The sequence below is a fragment of the Metopolophium dirhodum genome, chromosome 5, assembly GCF_019925205.1.
Source record: "Metopolophium dirhodum isolate CAU chromosome 5, ASM1992520v1, whole genome shotgun sequence".
Taxonomy (NCBI): Eukaryota; Metazoa; Arthropoda; class Insecta; order Hemiptera; family Aphididae; genus Metopolophium; species Metopolophium dirhodum.
Genome location: NC_083564.1, coordinates 6,223,080 through 6,245,456, shown reverse-complemented (window position 1 = coordinate 6,245,456; position 22,377 = coordinate 6,223,080). Strand labels below are relative to the sequence as shown.

The 22,377-nt window shown below is 37.6% G+C and overlaps 1 protein-coding gene across 1 annotated transcript; it reads right to left on the bottom strand.

The window, feature by feature from the left end:
* Positions 1 to 671: 671 nt before the first annotated feature.
* Positions 672 to 22,113, bottom strand: LOC132944111 (zinc finger protein 232). The gene is made up of 2 exons (XM_061013289.1): positions 21,220 to 22,113; positions 672 to 5,744 (listed from the first exon to the last, which is right to left on the bottom strand). Exons 1-2 carry the CDS (start codon positions 21,497 to 21,499, stop codon positions 4,201 to 4,203), a joined length of 1,824 nt encoding a protein of 607 aa, XP_060869272.1. The 5' UTR covers positions 21,500 to 22,113; the 3' UTR covers positions 672 to 4,200.
* Between the last annotated feature and the right edge of the window lie 264 nt (positions 22,114 to 22,377).

Genomic DNA, 22,377 nt, shown 5'->3' with positions numbered 1-22,377 from the left:
CGCGTGTGACCCGCCTGCCACCCAACTTAAACGTTTCGTACTTCTTTTCGGTGTGATTTATAATACGCAATAACGTGCGATCTATATGATATTAGATTATACCATAGGTAGTAAAACACGATTTTCATAACGCACCTGTAACCGTTCATGGTTATGTATTAGTATAGGTATATAATTGTCATATCGCACGGGTAGGTATTTACCATGTAGAAGTTATATACCCGATCGCATGGGCGTGGAAAAACTTGTTTGAAACGCGGAAAAATATATCATGACAATAATAATATCGTTGTTGTTGTTATGCCGTACCGTCGTACCGATGACAGCGTAGTAGTTGTTGTCGTTGTTGTAGATGTTGGAGTTCGGCACTCGGCGCGCGGTGGCTTTCGAAAGCGAGAACCGCGATCCGTTTGTGCTCATACCGCGGTCATGGGTATAAGACCGTGGTCAATGATGACGAACAATCGCGGTACATATAAATAGATTGTGATACGCGCAGTCTCGTTTGCTGTGTTATCAGCAAATGATGGCAGCTGCTGTCATGGTCACGCGCGTCAGTATTTTAATAATTCAAAACCCTGTAAAAATAGGCACCGGGCACCGTATGATGATAGTGTCATATTGGGTAAGTAATCTACAGGTACTACGACGGAAAATAATTGAACGCAGACTTTATTTTTTTCAACTATTTAATAATTTTATTTATGAAAATATACAATAATAATAATAATATTATATATTGTTGAGAACGTAACACTACGAAATAAAATATAGGTATGCGAAAATTGTTCGCTGCCACTAGTTTTAATATAATATAATAATAATATAATCACTAAACAAATAAATAAATAAATAAATAAATTGTAATTTCATCGTTAAATCTATGACAATAATAATTTATAATTTTCCCCAAACAAATACGACACGGACAATCATAATATAATATATCTGTTTAAAATATTTTCGTTACACAAACTCTACACGTACGTAATAATAATAATAATAATAATAATAATAATAATAATGATTATTGAGCAAAACTACTGCGTTTCGATCTTGTATGTACCTAATATAATATATAACATTATATTCGGCTAATGGTTTTTATTATTTTTTTTTAAGCTTAATATATTCAATCGTGAGTTTATAACAATTTTCAAACGTCTTTTAATTTATATTTTTATACATTCTAAGTTGGACTACCCATTTGAAAAAAAAAAAAAACATACAAATAAACGACTTATTAACGCCTATAATATAATATCATATGAATACTTTTGCTCTGCCGATTTACTACACAATCGTACGCGGTTGGACTTCGTGATCTTACAATATTTTCAATCACGTCATGTTATTATAATATGGCAAACCCAAAAATCATGATCACATCGAAAAAAAAATTTCGAACAAATCAAACAAATTTTTCGGGTGCAATTATTATAATAAAATAACAAATTATTTTGTCTGTATGTTATTATAATATTAAGTTGTCGCCAGAAAAACGCTGTTTGCATAGAGGTACCGCTGCAATAGTGCAATATCGTACAAACACTTAACATAATATATATATTATTAAAGTGTTGTTATTATGCGTCCGAATATATCGACGACGATATCGTGTGTGGACCGAGATGATTCCATTGAATATTGATTTAAGTGCGTGTTTGTTAAAATTTACCCTCTACGGGTATTGGGATATACGCCTGTTCCGGTCTCACATTAATCGTCCAAATTATATATGATACTCTTTCTCTATCTCTCTCTCTCTTTCTTTCTCTCTCTCTCTATAATATATATTATAATATATTTTCGGGTACGTTGTCGTCGTAAAAACGAATTCGTCAAGGCCACTATGTGTTTTTTTAAACAATATTTATTTTTGATCATTGAAAAAACGTTGTCCAAAAATATCATCATTATTATTATTATACGCGCCGCGGCTGCATAATATAATAACATTATATACCAATACTATAATGCGCTGCAACACTGTTATAATAATATTATGATCGCTACCACCGCCGCGCGTATGTTATATAAATATAATATATAGGTGTACAATATAATATATAATCGTTATAATAATAATAATAATAAAAAAAAAATGTACGAAAAAAATTACTTCGATAAATTAAAAAAATTCAAATATTATAAACAAAACGGAGGACGCGGATCCCGGTCGTTCTAATAATATACACTTCCGAGCCGTAATAATACTATTATAGTATAATAGCATCCTACTCCCGCCGCCCAGCTCTAAATAAGAATCAAAATGAAAATGAAAAAAATAATATAAATAAATGAATGAATACAAATGCACAATACACAATAATATATTATGATATAATATATTGCTATAGGTTTCACAAAATTATTGCTCTACGCTCTACAAGAGGCTCCCGGAAGGCGTTATCGTTCACGCTCCCGTTTCTCCCTCTACAATTTTATTGCTTTTCGAATACGTACTTAAATGTATGAGTTTCCTTAAAAGTATATCATCGTTAAACATCTTAACATTACACGAGAGTCCAAGGGTTTTGGACGAAAAATATAAAGTTTACAAAGGTTTACATAATATAATATATATATATATATATATATATATATATAACATATACATATATATATATATACACACCGAGACAATATAGAAAGAGAATAAAACAAAAACGAAATAAAGTATATTATCATAGTGTTTATTAACGTGTAGATAAAACGTACGTCTAATATAAATATTTGTAATTTATAATAATATTCGAAATTTCAAAAGAAATATAATATTTTAATAATAATTATTTTAATGTTATTTTTTATTTATTTTTTTTTTTGTTCTTAAATTTTTCTTTTTGTTCCTAATTTTATTACATTATTGAGCAGACGAGTTGGTTACGTTATTGCTTTTTCACTATATTAAAACTTTCTTAATTCTATATTATGTAACATAATTAATATTTTAGTCTAGAAAAAACAATTTTTGGTGTCTCAGTTTTTGTACTCTAATCTCTTCCATCTAATCTCAAATATTGGGCTTCGAACAAAAACACGGGTAAATGCAATATTTACTAGGAGTTTTCCCAACATTAACTATATCATGATTATGATTATGACCAGTGACCACATGATTACCACATATTATTTTAGTCTTGTATTAATAATTTATTAAACTATACGAAAAACAACTTAGTGCCTATTAAGTTTTATTTACAAGATACATTATTTATAATTAAAATAGTATAACATAATTAATTACGTTGTTTTTTTTTAACATTCAATATTTTTTAATTTTTTAATTTTTTTTTTTTTGAGATCGCATTCTCTTATATATTTTATTATAGTTCATACCACTCCCGTGGTAGCTCTACTTAATCTAAATGACTAGACCACACACTCTGACATATACGCGTGTATACATCCAATTAAAATTAAAAAAAATTAAAATTATAATACAATATAATATATATGTATAAAAAGAACAAAACCGCACACTTCAACGTGCTTAAATAATACACGTTGCTTATAAATAATAATAATAATATGTATATACGCATTAATCAACCACTGGCAAATATTACTATATACTATACACAGGGTTGGGCAAGGTTAGGAACCAACCGCACATTTGTATTTAACTTCAAGACTATTTAGAGGCTATAATAATAATGTGAGATTTCATGCAAATATAATGTCCGCTTGATGAAAAAAAAACATGATATGATTAAAAATAAAATAGTATTAATAATAATAATAATAATAATATATTCAAATAAAAATTGACTTTGTAACGCCGCAACAAAACAAAATACGCTATTGCACGCCCCTTTTCGCAAATGAATAAAGAAAAGAAAAGAAAAACTTAAACCGATAGAATATTTATGTGTTGAAATTTTGTGACGATAAAAAAACATATATATATAGGTATTTATATAAACATATAAATATTATTTGCGGAATAGAAATTGACTAGAAACTCGTGACTAGTGTCTGTATAATGTGAAAATAATGTAATACTATAAAAATAATATACCCACCCATAACCGTTTAATAATAATAAAATGAACTAGAGTTTAAAGATTTCCGAAAAAATTGACTATAACTTACGACCAGAATATGATAATATTATAATGTTATGAAAATAATAATAATATGGTAAAAAAAAATTACAATAATGACCAGGATTTCCCGACACGCATGCGTGCCGATTTAGGCAGTGTGCAGTACCGTTGGACGCAACAGGTTGAGATTGGTGATTTCGGCGGCAGTCGTGTGATGGTGATGGTGTTGCTGCGGTTGGAGATGATGCAAGTGTGCAGGCGGGTGATGGTGCGATGGTGACTGTGCGGCGGCAGTGGCCGACGACGACGACGACGACGACGACGATGAAGACGAGGACGACGACGAGGACGACGACGACGACGACACCGACGACGACGTAAGTGACGAGGGAGATGCGGGAGCGGCCGCGGTGGTGGCCACGGGCAGGCAGGCCGACTCCAGGTGCTTGTTCAGGTATGACTTTAGAGCAAACGACTTAAAGCACCGCGGGCAAGCAAAGTTTTTGTCGCCGGAGTGGGTCTGCATGTGCGCGCGCAGGTTCGAGCGGTCGGCAAAAGCCTTGCCGCAGTGCGCGCATCCGTACGGTTTCTCTCCTGTGTGCGACCGGAGGTGGCCCTGCAGAAGCCACGGCCGACTGAACATCTTTCCGCACACATCGCACGCGTGCGTTAGCTTGTGGGTCAGCTGGTGCATCGCGAGGGCGGGCATGCTGACGTACGGTTTACCGCACACGTTGCACCGCTTGGCTGACTGCGAGTCGAGGCTCCGGTGTGTCTGCTTGTGCCGAGACAGGTTCGACGACGTGGCGTACCGTTTTCCGCACTCGGAGCACGTATACTTGGACGGTCGGCCGGGCGATGTGGCGCTAAAGTCGGCGCCGATCGCGGCCGCCGCGCCGCCGGACGACTTGTCGCCGACGACGCACTCGTCGCCGGACGCCGACGAGTTCGCCGAGGCCGACGAAGATGACGCCGACGCGGCGGCTGCAGCGGCCGCCGAAGACTTGCGTTTCGATCGGCCGTCGCTGACGAAAAACGCCTCGTACGTGTACGCGACCGTTTTGCTGGTGGCCGCGGCGGTCGGCACCGGCAACGGGATGGCCGGCGGCGGTGGGCGCTGCAATTGCTGCAGTTGTTCAGCTGGTTGCTGTTTGACAGCCACCGGTATGACGTGCACTAATTGCTGCTGCTGCTGCTGTTGTTGTTGTTGTTGTTGTTGTTGTTGTGGCGGTGTCAGTTGTTGCAGAGAAGCATTTGGCGGCGGCGGCGGCAGAAGTTCTTGAGTGTCTTGCGGCGGCGGCGGCGGCGGTGGTTGCAGTTGTTGAGGCGGTGGTGGTGGCCGGCAAACGACCACTGGCGTCGATGCGCTCAGGTCGAGTATGGCCTGCGCGGCGCTAATGTCCTCCTCGGGCCGCGGCCACTTTATCGGCTTGTGGTCGTCCAGTGAATAGGGCCGGTAAATATCCTTTTTCTTGGGCGGCAAAGACAGGGCCACTCCCGTACTAGTGTACGTACGTGGCCGCTGGTACTGGAGTACGGTGAGCACCGGCGTGGCGGTGGCAGGCGTCGGCGGCGGTGGCGGCTGTTGCTGATGATGGTGTTCGCGCGCGGACGGCATGGCGGCGACCACCGACTGCGGCGCCTGCGCGTCGGCGGCCGTCGGGTACTCGCTTTTAACGGTTCCCGCATACTCTGCAAGCAGAAAGACAAACGGTTTATAATATTATTATTATTATTATTATTATTATAGGTACCGCCGAAGGAGAGTGACCAATTAATATCGTATTTAGTAAGTAGTAACCACTAACCGTGGGTACCTATATATCGCGTAGAACATAATATAATTTTGTACAATAATATTTTATTCCAAGTTTTATTAGGAGAATTTGTGGGAAGGTGGGTGTCGCACTGTCGCGTGGGGGTTAACCGATTGTGTGTCCTATTAAGTTGATGATTGATATGCTATTAGGGGGCCTCGCTACTGCCGTAAATTGTAGCTTAGTTTTCGACAAAAATAAAATTGGTTAACGCTGTTTGATTTTGATTCTAAAAAAAAAATTGATCTCGACAGAGTATAATATTATTAAAGTAAAACGATTTCACTAGGTATAGACGTATAGTAATTATTAATACGTAACCACATTATTAATAACCACCTGGCCACATGGCGGAGTAGTTGAATATTTTAATCTATAGTTGGTAGACCGCATGGTAACGGGTTAACCGCACGGATTATACCGCGGAATATACGGTGACGGTGTATCTGAAGATTCACTTTCTCACGAATATTTACTCGATCGTATAAGGAATTTGAAACCGTTCCCCGAAGGCTACCACACCATGGTCTTGGGTACCTACTATAATATATATTATAAATAAATAAATACATATTTCATGGTTTATAATATCACGATAACTATACGCGTCAAATGGTATTATATAGTTTTTGCCGTTTTTGGCGGTGTCACGGGGTGGGAGCAGCCAACATAGAATTGCTAAGGGGCTCGAAAAACTTGAGCACGCCAACCGTTTCGTCGTCCGGTCCGTATGGAAATAAAAATACATTTTACAGACGCTCGAAAATAAAACAACATCCGATATGCGAACAAATCTATATAAACGTTCGACGTAAATTCGTATAATTAGACTTAAAAGGAATCTTCCGCCGTCCGTGTTCATTACGCTGAGAGTAAACCCATTGTGAACTGCTTCGCGAGAATACAAACGAATAATAAAGAACGCGACGCGGAACAAATAATAATAAGCGTGGGCGGAAAAAACGGCGAGACAAAAGAGCTAAGCATAAAAATGTTTAGTATAATAGTTGTTTTAAGTCGTGAATAATGAACGTCTTCGAGGGATTTCTTTTGGTGAAATTGTCTCGGGATTAAAAAACACGTTTTTGTTCACGACAATTACGTGTACCCGCTAAGTTATAATATAATATTATTATAATAATATATTATGTTAAAATTTAACGTCGTTAAAATGTTAAAAAATTATTTTTATTTATTAATTGATGTCTGATTAATTACTTTTGTGCTGAAATATTCGTGTAACGAGCGTTGAATATTAAACAACCCCTTCAAAAATAGTTTTCAAACGCGTAACGACTAAATATGGTTTTAATATGAAAAAAAGATAAGTCCCGACAAATAACCCACTTTAAACACTTCGTTGTACAATAAATTTTAATCCGTTTTGTTTCGCGAAAGTGGATGAATAACGTGAATAGGATTTTATATCAACATTAAATACCTTATAAATATTCTATTTAATTTATGTTATATTATCGTCGTATATAATTTATATAGTACCTAGTATGTCCTATAGTTGTATACAATAACGATGAAAAAAAACTATAAATACAAATAAACAACGCATAATTTTGTTCAATGCAATTTTGCAAAATAAATGTGTAGGTGCCTACTTAAAATAAAACATTTTAAACTGTATTTATAAGTATTATTTTTCTCGTTTCAGCTATATAATGGAACTAAACCAGCTCCGTAGAATAGGTAGGTATACTTGTGTGGACATTGATTCGATTATGTTTCGGTCAACAACTAAGGGTATTCATAGTTATTAATAATTCTGATTACATTATAACTCCCATATTTCAATAGGTAACGACTTGCACGACCCCCGTGCAATTATAAGGGTGGTTTTTACGCTTATCACACGTGCAGGTTCGACGGCGGCCTAGAACATCGAGCCGATAGTGTGTCGAGCACCACATATTAGTATTATTATGTATAGAATATAATATATAACATTCGCGTACAATATAGCTGCCGCAGCCGATATAAATATATATACGGCAAGTGGCGGGTTCGATAGTTTTCCTGCGTAGAGGGTAGACCGTATATAGTACATAATAATATTACATATTATGTATTATATAGTAGTTGGCGGGGCCGCGGTCACGGCAAATTAGCCTAATGGATGTCGTCTTGAGTTTTATTTTTTTTTTTTTTGTGCTAGAGTATATCGGATTGACGTGTATTATAGAGCGCACGCTTTTGAAATTATGGTGAAAAAAATGTACCCACACGTATAGTGAGAGAGTGAGTTTGGGTTTGAGGTGGGGTTGTGGCGAGGGCGCGTGGGTGAGAGAAAGAAAAAGAAAAAGAAGACCAATGCACAAGTCATATCGATTGTTCGGCAAACAATAAAAACTTTCCACGAACCCCTATACGAGTACAGGTACACACATGCACGCGCTTCCTCCCCCCACCCCCCTAACCCATCGCAAACAAGTCGTTTGCAATTTCTATACCGTGGTACATATTGGTTATTAATGTCGTTTTTCGAATAACTTGTGGCGTGGGCTGAGTATATAGTCTCAACTACAACTCTCAAGTAGGTATATATAAATAATAACATATCTGTGTGCGACGGAGGGTGACGGACAAAATCGTTTCGTTAATGATTTCGGTTTTTATTGTGTATAAGTGTAGGTACCTACAATTATAGTTTTGAACTATATATTATTATAATGCGTTTGCTATTAATATTGTATTATTCCGGTACCCACTTCTTACAGCCCCTGCAGGTGCCTATAATAATTATATACCTCTATAGTACGTGCATTTCAGTAGGTATTTGTACAATGCAATCGAATACGGATTCAAACTAATAATGGCTGAACACATCAAGAGAAACATGTATACTATATTATGATGTTTTCAACGGATTTCCCTTTTAAGGCTATGTGACATAAGCGGCAAAGAAATAAAAAAATAATCAATATTTTATACTATATTTACAAAAGTATTTAAAATCATCAATAATCTATACAAATATTTAATCATACAAATATATGTTTGTTAATAACAAAATACATAAAACTCCTTTATTCGTAACTTTTTTTGTAAATTTCATTGACACTACGACTAAGTTTTACCTATAGCTTACGTAAATGCTTGCTAAGTTCTGACGATATCATAATGTTATAATGTCATAATATTATAAATCCAAAAAAATACTCTTAGGGTCTATCGTAATTAGATTAAAAATTTGTCGATTATGGTTGTACACTTGAACGTTAGGCGTTTTTGATCAATATATTATGTATGTAGATCTAAATTTAATATCTGGTATGAAGCATAGAGGTGTCTAGGATTTTGACACTTTCGTGCGATACGATTTATTTTATTCTTATCTCGTTTTGGTGATTATGTCCCCTACCGCCTTTCATGATAATAGTAAAAAAAAATATTTCTTTGAAAAATAAAATACAATATAATATCATAATATATATTTCTGAAACAGAAACGGTTATTTCCTTTCATTATTCTTTTACGCTGTTTTTCTTAAATTTTCAAGTTTCATTATGTTCTGTTAATCCGGAAAAATTCAAATTAAATCAAATACTTTGTCGCATCGACATTTTTTTTAATGTTTAATTTAAAACAGTTTTTAATTTAATTTTTAAGTAAACGCGTTTAATAATGATTTCCGCTCGCCAAAAGCATTACAAAATCGTTGTTTGTTATAATAATTATACGAACAACAATAAAAACGAACGGCGAATATTATTTGGTATAAATTATAGTATTACGATTATTGTAAGAATGATAAGTAAAATCTCAATCGTATATATCGTATAAATGTAATAATACGTGATATACTATCACGCAGAGTTTAAAAAAGACATATGATATTTATACGATGTGTAGATATAATATTATGTAACAGACGTTTATTGGGTTCGAAGGGATCTGGATTGAAAACCACCTACCTATTTTGCGCGTACATTTTTATTGGAGCTATTCCGCGGCGTAGGTATTATACGACTCTATAGTCTGTCGGCCTATGTACATTTGCATACTTTCCACAAAATGTAAATAATACATATTATTATAATATAGTTACACGGGAAATCCTTTCATAATATGCGCTATACATACCACTCACCTGGGCCGGTAACTCAATATTCCGATTGCACAGTAAGTGTTGTCCTGGTCCCTTTTGGAAAACGAGAACGATATTATTATCAACCGCGCCGCGCCACGCAGTGTCGTTAATCCGATTGGTAAACGCGGCGGTGTAAAACCCCGTCGGAAAAGCAATTTGCATGTAATGAATTATTTATTATGCAGTCGGTTTTTATTAATAACCGACACGATTATTGTACCTATCGGTGTCGGCGAGTGTGTATGTGTGCCATGTGTGTGTACACTATATTATAGTACTTTCGGGTGTTACCAATAATAATGGACTTTTTCCCGATATAATGCGTTTTGTGCGTTTAGCGAGATCGATACGTTTTCAACGCGCGGAGGCTGTTAATGAAACGAGAAAATGAAGTGCAACTTGATTAATTTTAATTGATTGTTTGCAGACTTGGATGTTTTCCCCGTATACCCCCCCGGTCACACTATAATCTCATTTTTTTTTATTCGCAAAACCGTTCACTAGTAATAATTATTATTGTTTCGCGATTAAATAAATTATAATACTATTCGTGTACAGAAGAATTAAATGTTATTACTATTATTATTATTATTATTATTATTATTGTTGTTTGTAATCGTTTTTAGCGTTCCAATTAATATATTATTTCATCAAACGCGAATGAAGACGCTCGCCGCCGAACGATTTATAATTGTTCGCCGTGACTTGTCTGACGATACAATGTAGAATAGTGTTGTTGTTCGACAGCGTTGTTTGAAAGACGGCGTACGCGGATCGTCAGAAGATTGTATCGCGTGAGCATCGAAAACCTCGCCGGGCGACAACGCGAAGACAATGTCGTTGAATATTGAATAAAATAATAATAATCCAAAAATACACAAAAATAATAATATTATCTCATATGGGTACCTTCTTTAAGTATTTTGACGAGATACATGATGGTATGATACGGCAGAACTGGACAACTGGTGGCGGTGTTGAAACTTGATGACTACTGAGTTCGACAACGGACGGACGAAAATAATAATTGTACGCTGGTCTCTGGTCGGAAGAGAAAAATGACGTCGGCGATTTTGAGATTATTCGATCGCGATGAAAAGGGACCAGAGAATAATAATTATTTCGTTATCTATTATAAAAAATCTCGGGGACTGTGTATATAAAACAGCGGCGGCGGCAGCAGTCATCGATGGATATACCGGCGCCGCCGCCGTCGCCTCCGCTACGACGACTGGGTGCCGGTGTGGCGCGTGCGGGGATCGATGTCTACAGGATAAAAACATATGGCCAACAGGTGGAAGATCAACACGTGTGATACCTGTCACGTCGTTTCATTTGAATTCTAACGCGTACATGCGAATATTACCTGTGTGTGTGTGTGTGATGCGATACAATATAATAATAATAATTATTATTATTGTCGCCGTAGAGGAGCGGACGGAGATCCACCCGAAGATTAAAAACTATTATTTAAGAGTGTACAAAACAAGAATAAACCTAATCGATTTCCTCGTAAGATTGACGGTAGCACGGCGTAAAAATCTGCACATAAGTACTCGGGATACTTTTGTGTCTTCGAGAAGATTAGTATTAAAAAAAACCTAACCTAACCTTTTTTTTTTTTAGTACCTATCGCAAACGTTGAGCTACACGCCCAAACCGTAAACGAGCCGAATAACCCAACTGTACGTCTGTACGCGTACAGACGCGTCTTATAATAGTCAACAGATACTGCTGCCATCCATCTACAATAGTGGCGAAATGGACCTTAAATAACCCACGTGAGCAATCTAAAGTCTAGGTAAACATTTTTGGATATTGTAATTTCCAAGGACTAATATTTTGGTTATAGCCTGCGCCCCACTCGGCGAGATATCGTAAATGCGCGAGTCTGTCTGCCTCGTAAACTATGTTATTGTGGCCTTTCCATAGATCTGTCAGCTGTCTGCTTCGATTGCGCGCGCGGGCGTTCTCCAGTCCCCTCTCTCGGAACGTACGCGCACGCGAAGATATGGGAGAGGGTCGTGTCTCGCGATGGACAACGACCGCGGCCCAGTGCGTCTTATCGGTATGATTTATTTTTAATCCTTCGAAGTTTTGCTTATACGATAATTTTAATATTATTATGATGTTACTACTACAACTGTGTACGCGCGCATGCAGACACGACAGTAAATAGTAATATATTGCTGTTGACGTTGTTCGGACGGTCAGATTGTAACGGAGACCATAGACCATACACCTGTAGACAATGCTATTAAACTTTTGCTATCTCTCTTCTGTGTCATTTAAATGTTGGTTTCATTATCACTGAGAAGCTTCTTGAAAGTGCGGAATTTTTTTTTCTCTTTGTTGTACTTTTAAGTTAATACAGAAATGCCGTATCCAAATGTTTAATAGCAATTCTTATAAGATGTAGGTCTATCAGGCACGAATGCACGATACATGTTTTGAAACGCGATAATAAGAATGATATTATGCAATGCGAGCGGAAAGTAAATACATTATTTTTCAACAGTCTGCTACTCTGCTTGTCAATAACTTAAATTATCGAAAAAAATAAACCTAGTTCCTCGATCCCAACCACTTCTCCCAACAACTATTTACGCGTTGCGCCGATGGTCCTGCATACACGCGAAATGTCAAGTGGACAAATAGAATTTCAATTAAATACGCTGTTGGTGAGGACAAGTGAATGTGTGTTTGTGTGTATGTGTTTAACGCATAAATATAATATTATGCCTACGGTGGGAAATAATGATGAGCTATTTTTTCTTGACTATAATATTATTATATTATATTATATTTCATCTTTAACTCGAAGGGAACTGAAATCGGTTTCAAGTGTTGCCCGAGCGAGTTGTAATATGCAGGCGGCGGCATGCAGACGTGGAAATAAAAGAAATTTAAAACTTTTCACAATATAATATATACAGTATCACCTCTAAGACTTTCAATTATGGCCGTTCGGGGAGTTTAGAGATAGAGAATGGGAAAAGAAAAATCGTTGTTTTTGCTTGGAGAATCGCGGGACCTATTTAAGGTATAAAATGGGTTAGGCAAGGGGAGCAAAACAAAAAAAAAAATACTGGATAGGACGAGAGAAAAAAAAACTTTATATATAAATTCCCGGAGGATAGAGTGGCGGCGGCGGGAGCAAATCTTGTTTTTCTAGATTGCCCGAGAGAAAAACCACCCCCTCGTGTGTTCCGCGTGTCCATGTCTCGTTTTTAAATTGCTCTAAACGCAGACAACAATTTTTCCCATTTCTTATTTTTATTTTATCCTCTTCTCCCTCTTGCACCCACACCCGCCGTTCCCGACCAAGAAAAACGTTTTATAATACACGACGATGCAACCGTTCCTTTCCAAATGGCACCATAAAGCGTAAGGCCCCCGTGACCTTTGGCAAACGTAAAAATGTCATAGCCAAATAATCCCGTACAAATGGCCCGTGACTCTTTTCCTGGAGGAGCGACCGTGTTTACACGTCGTATTACTGGCGTATACGTAGCTACACGTAAGTAGGTATACACTGCGAGCGTGGGGAAAACATATAAAGTAGATGACATAATATAAAGCAGATATTATTGTCGTTCGTAGCGTTTTTTGTATAATACGTGCTGCAGTGATAACCTCCCGGGGTATTATACATCACTCGACAAAAATATAGGTCTAAAAGCCACGGTCGATCAATATACCGTGATCCTAATCGTTCGTTCGTATTCTTCCGGCTATATAGTAAGTGCGTAAATAAATAAAATGTATAATATTATATCATATATATAATAGGTGCCTGGTACATATATATTATATTATATGCTTATACACAGTAAACACTAAACATAATAACATAAAAATATTTATTTACTTTCACAATTGAATAAACGACCGCGATGAAAAATCCCTAAAGAGTTGGCAGAGGTGTGGCGGTGTTGGTGGTGGTGATGGTGGTGGTGGTGGTGGGGGTGACGAGGTTGGTGGTGGTGGCGGTGGTGGAGGTGGTGTTACGCGGTGTCAATCAGTCGATTTATAAAAGGTTAAACGAACTGTGAATTGCGATGAAAAAAGGCAAGTTGTAAAATTACGGTTGAATAAGACGCCACTGCAGATGTGAAAATAGATTCACTGTATATTATATATAGAAGTAGAACGTGTTTAATATGATAAAACTTTTATTACTATTTATTTATTTATTTATTTGTTAAGTCTTGTACCTATAACGTTTTAGAACACACTACACACGTGTACTTTGATACAACTGTAAAATATGTATGCACGTCAGTAAAATTAATTTAATTCGTATAATATTTTAAGCAAACTTATGGCGGCGGTGGTGGTTATAAAGGCGGATCGTTAAACGGGTAAACATACGGAACGTTTAACCTCCACGGAATGATTGCAGATCGACGTCACACGTATCTACTGCTATTGCAATAATAATAATAATAATAATAATAATAATAATAAAAATATTAAAAATTATTATTATGTAGAGTTTGAATAATATTCGAATTTGATCGATACGGATGAAACTCGGAGAGCGTTAAGACGGTCGTTTTCTCAGGATTCGTTGTATATACATATTATTATTATGTATGTATGTGCACAGAAAAAACTGCGAATAAACACGACCGATAAACGTCGGTCGCGTCGAGTGTTTGTTTGTGAAGCGCAAAGCTCTGGGATGAAAAATATAAGCACCGCCGCGGGTGACAGAAACAGTTTATATATAATATATTATTTATACACATCATATTATCATGGTTACCGTTCGACGAGACGTTTATTTTATATTTTTTACGTTCGAGTACGATTCGATATGACGTATGACGTATACCATACCTATATGAAATAGCAATACATGGCAGGGATCACCAATTAATATTTTTGGAAAGCCTGCACATTTAAGAAGTGTTGAGGGGGTATCATTTAACGTACATGTTTATTCATCTGAACAAAGTAAAAGGCAAAATAAAAAAATTAAATAAAAATTAATAAAAACCTCGTTTAGTACACCAACGAAAAAAAAATTTAAATAATATATATTTCTGTACGAAATATAGTTTGATAGATTAGATACAATTTGATGATCCCTGCGGGTATTCACGGGATCATGATCGTCCCCCCTCCCGGATATATATTATAAACTTATTGAATGAACGTTTATCGTGAACTGGTGAACTTGTAAAGTTGAAATGTAACTTGAAAGTTTCATTCAGGATGCAAAATATATTATAGTGACATATCCAAGATATTTTACGTTTAGAAATTAGAATGATATGAAGAAATATCGGGGGGGGGGGGGTTGTGCCCGTATAGTTGGAATCGTCAACAGGAGGACTTCGGTTTACACTAGATGGCCAATGGATGGGTGCGCGGGAAGGTGGTGGCGGTGGTGGCTTATTATATTATATACGCGCTTCTTGTTTTTTGCACATGGCGACTGCAGCAATCGCGCGTGTCCCCCGTGAACAACTGCAGCAGCAGCAGCAGTCTACACGTCTACTACGGCGACCGGCTAGGTTTTTGCCCTCTCGCAGACGGCTATTATAATAATATAATAATAACATAGCGGTGCTACACCGGCCGGCGAGGAGCGCGTCGCCCTCTCCCGTTCGCGGCCGCCGACCGGTGGCAGAACGGCTCCCGTTACACCGGCACCACCGCACGCATAATATAATATTATATAATACGCGAACCAGTTGTCCAGCTGCAATTGTTTAATTATACCTATATATATATATGTGTGTGTATTATAAATAATAACTCATAGACGTCGGGGCGCGCGCATATTGTTCCGGTGGTCGCGTGCCAGGTGCTACCGGCCGGAGCCCTATATATGCACACACACACACACACACACACTGTATATAACACTGTTTTAGTATATATATACATATTATATAGGTTCCTGCCTCTTCACCCTGGCACATCCCTTTACCTATAAACACTCGCTAGTGTGTGTTTTTTTCCACTCTCTATATATATATACTATACTCCTGATTCACGACCCCTCCGATAAAGTTCGCGGCCCCTATATGCGTTGTATGTGTATACTCTATATACGTATCTATTGATGCAGCCGCAGTAGGTATACGCACGCACGCACACACACACACACACACACACACACACACACACACACACACACACACACACACACACCTAACCAGATATATGCCACGCGTGCGTGTGTATGTATACCGATCTACAGCAGCAGCAGCTATATGTGCCGAGATCGACCAGCTGTTGATCGCGCGCGCGACGAGAGCAGAGTGCAACAAGCGCGTAAAAGCGTTTCGACCCCCTGCAACCGCGTTCCCCTCGTGCGGGTAAAAACGCGAACCGTGACACGCGGACGGCGATGACGAAAAAAAAAAAACCAGTTCGAACAATACCCTCCCCCCCCCCCCCCCGACATCCCATCGCCAATATATTATTATTTATTATATTATATTGTATTGTTTTCGCGCGGCGTGCAACCCTCGCCGGTGGCCTATTTTCAATATCCCATAATAATATAACGTTATTATTGTAGGAAGGTAGGAATATAATATTATATATATGCGAGTTGTCGTCGTGCATTGTCACGTCGGTGCAGACGGCGACGATGACGAGGGGCTCTCAAATCGATTGTACCGTATGATAATAATTATTATTGTGCCTGCTCGATAAAAAATTTAAAAAGCAAACGCGAATATACCGTCTATACTCGTAGTATATTATGTATACCGCTGTTGCACGATCGGCTGCAGAGCAGAATATCGTATTATTATTATTATTGCATAAAACTGTCGAATACGCGCGATCCGACGAAAAGCTATGCGAAAGAAAAAAATATATTAAAAGTATAATCTCATCCGACTGTTGTAACGTATAGTGGAGAGTCGTCGTGATGCGGTCCCCGTATAATACATTCCATATAATATTATTACGATATTAGTGTTATTGCGCACTTAGAGTTAGGTACATATGGATATCGGGTATAACATATACAACGTAACGTCATGATTTGCGTTCGGAATTCGCATAATATAATATAATGGCGTATGGCAGCCCATCACATCACCCACCCACCCACCCGTCCACTCACCCCGACCCGCCGACCGTCACCGATGCGAGTATAGAGTAATACTGACCGAGTGTGTGCTCGTACTCCGCCGCGGCTATATTATAATAATATTATACGGCGTGCCACGGTACAGTCACGTCAATGTTATCTCTTCTGCTCGGGGAAATATTCTGCCGACGGTTCTTCCGCTCCGATTGTTCGCGACCACGGCGGCCGTGTGTGTACGCGGCGCAAAGAAATAATCCATTAGCTAATGCGATCGGAGCGCGCTCGCTGTTTGCTCACCCCGTCACCGCCGAAACGGGTTACCGGCGATTTAATTTTTGTTTTCTCTCCCTTCCTCCAATTCGATAATTCGCCGAAACAAACTGTTAAAAAACGCGATCGCGAATATTGCAAATAATCCGTTTCGTGTCCGCGATAACCACTACAATACGTATGTACAGCTATATTATAGTGCAGGGTAATACTTAATTAATATTGCGACGATGAAATAAAGATACTCCGTTAGCTATACCGACAAACAATACGATACAATAATAATATTGCGGTGCGGAATTGCCGTCGCCACCAACGCTTGCTATTTACTTCTCACGACGGAAATACGTCCTATAATAATATGGAATACATTATAGTAGCTAGTTGGTCAACAGCTATCTGTCGTATCATCGTAGGTGGTTTCACCGTATTATATTATAATCATAATAATAATAGTCGTATCACTGGTATTGGTATATGTTGCAATACTGATAATAGCAATACATGCTGGCTGAGAATAATATATATATACGTATTTCTTTATCGATTCGTTTGCAATAATATGTTAATGAATATTATCATCCGAAATATCTGTGCTGCACCGTGTATACCTATATCGTAATTTATACTATAAAATATGTGCGGTTGCAAACTGCAGTTGGCAAATTGAAACAGAAACACCGTACTATAATATTATCGTAGCACGTATAAACGAGAGGGAGAGAGAGAGAGAGAGAGAAATTATTATAGAGTATGATACGCAATGAGGGATTACTATTTGTTACACTAATATAATATTATAACTGTGCATCAAGTGTGTTCGATCGTTATTAAAATATCAACTGTTATAATATTATTATAAAACACTTATTTCGTAATTTTGAATACTGCAGAGTAATAGTCCTTAATATGCGCTGTAAGGAAGTTATTATGAATTTATTTAATACACTTTGACAAATGTACTGGAATACTTTTACTGTTCCATATGGCCACGGAAATAATAAGATAAAATATATTTTTTTCTCTCGACTTAACTAAAAATATTATTAAATTTACTGTCGGAGGTAACAGTTTGTGTTTTTTTTTCAAATTTCTAACAGAAAGTTACGAAAAAAAACTATCAAAAGTGTACGTGATTGCAAAAATGATATTAGATTTGTATAGAATAAGTGTCGTCAGTGTGTATATACATAATATGAAAACTGTACAAAAGCATAATAATTAACACAATAACGAATAAAAACGCTATTTTTATGTAGATGAAACATTTTATATAATATAATGAACCGCTATAATAGGTACCTACCAACTACTTAACCTATACATCGACTACGTCGGAATAATAATACGATCGTAATATTATCGTACAGTAATGGCGGTTTTGTCGATTTGGTCGCATAAACTTCGTGTAGCCGTCAGTTACATAATAGTAATAGTAATAATAATAATAATAATAACTGTTATTAGAAAACGGTGTCGTAACTTTTAAACGATATTTTTCAACATAAATATTACAAATTTATTACGACGGAAGGGGGTGGTAGGCGGGATGCGAACGATGGACGAAACTTAATGGGTTAAAAGTCCACTATATATTTAATATACACACACACACACACACACACACACACACACACACACACACACACACACACACACACCATGCGTTAGCGGAAAATTAAGTTCTTGCGGTTATATTTTGATCCCTCGATAATTTCGAACAACCGCGCGCCGTTGTGGTTTTTTTTTTCGTTCGGGATAATCCACGAAAAAGTGCCATTAAACGGGACGAAAAAAAATCCAACGACCGCATATTATTGTAATTTCGTGTTTTCGATATTGTTGGGAGAGGGGTAGAACATATATTATATATTGTGTATTATGAACTATCAGCGTGAACACAGGTAGCTGTTTATTATTATTATTATTATTATACACACATAATACATGCTCGGAAAAAAAGGTGGGAAATTCGGTGCATCGTTATTATTACTATTATTATTTTCAAACGTTCAGGAAACGGATTCACGATTTATAGGTGCAAAAACCGTTTTACGATCGGCACCCTCTTCGTCGTTCGCTCACGGATTGCCTCGCTCATATCTCACGTTATCCTCCCCGACAGACACGCGCGGGGTGGGGTGGAGGGCAAGTTCATATCTGTACGCGTATCGCCAGGGTTTGGGATTCGGTTTATTTTCGTTGTTATATTGTTGCCAAATGGGACCCGCTGTAAACCTAAACGGTTTGTCAATAATATATATAAAATATACGTATGATTATGTACCCTATACATGCCGGCGTAGCGGAGGCGAGAAAAAAATATGGAAACACGAGATAATGGCATAGCTTTAAAAAATTGAAAATCAATTTGTCGTATACATACATGGTTAATATAATATACCTACTTTAAAGCTTCGACAAATTGTGTATAGCGAGTCTATTTCGATTTAATTTATACCTACTGTAAGCTTTTAATTTTATTTTGTACGAAAGAAACATTGCAAAATTACGAGGTATTATCATAATAAAATATGGTTTTTACAGTATAATATGAATTATGAGTTATACGTTGATCGAAAATTATTCGTTTATTCGGTATAGTCTTTATTTTCATAATTTTATTTGCAGATTGGATTCGCGAATATACCTTATCGATATACTTTATGTGTATGGTATAATATATATTTATTATTATAGTAAATTCACGTAATAAACTAATAAACCATAGTTTTATAAAGGAAAAAATATAATGTAAGTAATCAAGCTCGACTTCCTAATCAATTTTTTCAGTTGAATAACATCGAAAATGTTCTTATGAACCATAAATGTTATTTCCAAATTAAATTCTTTTACAATCCCCGCAACACGCGTACTTACCTCATTCATCGAATGAACTAATTTGATGTTATAATTAATGTATCATTGTTTTAAACTTAAACTATAATTAATTATACGCTTTTTTAAAAAATCAGATAATAAATAATACATATAATTACAGAATGAAAAGTAGCGTGTACAACTGAAAGAAAACTGAGTAAAACATTTGTTTAGTTTCAGGCCTTATTAACGCTTTGCCGTTTGTTTCAATTAAAATGTAACGTTTGTTTAAAATCACTTGATATCAATCCGAATGAAAATATCAATTATTTATATTTTTTATTTAAACTATTCATTTTTTATTATTCATTTTGATTTATTGGGTTTATTATTTATACGTTTACAAAACTTGATATACCCACCTACTTTATTATGGAAATATTCATCACAAAAATAGAAGTTTAATATTATAAATAAGGGGTTTGAATAGGAAAAAAATAAGTAAACTTTTTTTTATTAAAGGGAAAAACGATATTTTTCACTTCCGTTACCATAATATTATACACCTACATAATACTCGCATAGTTAATTTTTGACTACTATGTCGAAGGAAATAATATAATATCCATAGAAGTATAATTATTTATTATTTAAACACACCGAACTATTATAGAAAAAAAAAATTTAAAAAAACTATTTTTCTCTTGCCTCTATGATAGGTAATAACTAATAAGTGTACACGGAAGGATTTATTTTATTGCGATACTGTCGTCGTTATAACGTACTATTTCTAAACGCACGCGGACGACTCGTGCTTGGCGTGTTTCGTTTAATTAATTTTTTTTTTTGAATATTCTTTACGTTACGCAAGAAACTGCGGGACAAAAATAATGAATTCGTGGGACGCGCTTATTCTTGTTTACACGTGAGATTATAATTTCGTCATACTGACCACTCCGCGGCAAGTAGGTTGGTAAATAATATTATAATTTACATATACATATATTATATCATACGAATTAATTTTGCGATGACGATATTATAATATTAAACCGTCGATATTATTATTAAAGTCGAAAATAACTTGTTAAATACCTGTGAGATAGTGAAACGCTGTGCCAGTGCAACACGGTGGCGGGCTTGGCGCGGTGGCTCCGGCTGGCGGGCTAGACGGTCCCCACGCGTGATGCTGCTGATGGTGGTGGTGCTGATGGTGGTGCAAGAGCACCGTCACCGGTGGTTCCCATTGCGGACCGGTGTTCTTTGTTTGCTGCTGTGGCTGCGGCGGTGACGACGGCCGCCTGCTGTCGTAGTCCCACGAACACTCGTTGGCCACGGCGGTCTTCCACTTCTTGGGCATCAGGCACCGGGGCATGGCCAACCGTCATCCGAGATTCTTCGGGCCGGCGGTATATTCGGTCGCGGCAACGGATATGGTATTATAACTGTATATATTTGTATAGTCGCGGTAATGATGACAATATATTAATACTACTTGCACCGCGAAACGGATTCAAACTCGTACGATTTTTTCTTTTTTTTAAATTTTACAATGTATTTTTGTACGTCGTCTTCCTCGGAAAACAACAATGTCTAATCGCACTTTTGCGTCTAAATACGAACAAATCGCGGTAGTCCAGCGGGAACAAGGGGGGGGGGGTAGGAAAAAAAAATTAAAAAAAACAATGAATAAAAAATTGTCGAATTAAGGAAAAAAAATTAGAACTTATAAACGCGGACGGGAAGACAGACAGACAGACAGACAGACGGACAGAGATGATGTAGTAGAGACAGAGACAGAGACAGAGACAGATAGAGAGAGAGAGAAAAAAAAAGAAAAGAGATAGCGCGAAGAGGAGCACCGAAGCGACTAGACGAAGTGTTTGGTACGCGAGTGCGTTTGGAAATGTTTGGTGGCCGGCACTTATACCGCCGCCGTTGCAGACGCTGCGGTCGCCTCCACGCCCCACCACCCCGTTCACGCCACGGGGGTGTCGCCCTATCGAAGGGGGTGATTATTATTGGGTGCGCGCGCACCGCGCGCCACCACCGGCGGCGCCTGTTGCGGCCCCGCTGTTGCGCGGTGGCGGTGGCGGCGACGGGTAGTGGCGGCGGCGGCAGTGGCGGTGGCAGTGGCCGCGTCGACGGGCGGGCGTACGGTCGTGTGCGCCCCTCGTACACGAGCGCGGGAGCCCGCGCGCACGCACGCACGCACGTATACACGTAAATACGCGCGCGCGCAACCCCTACACA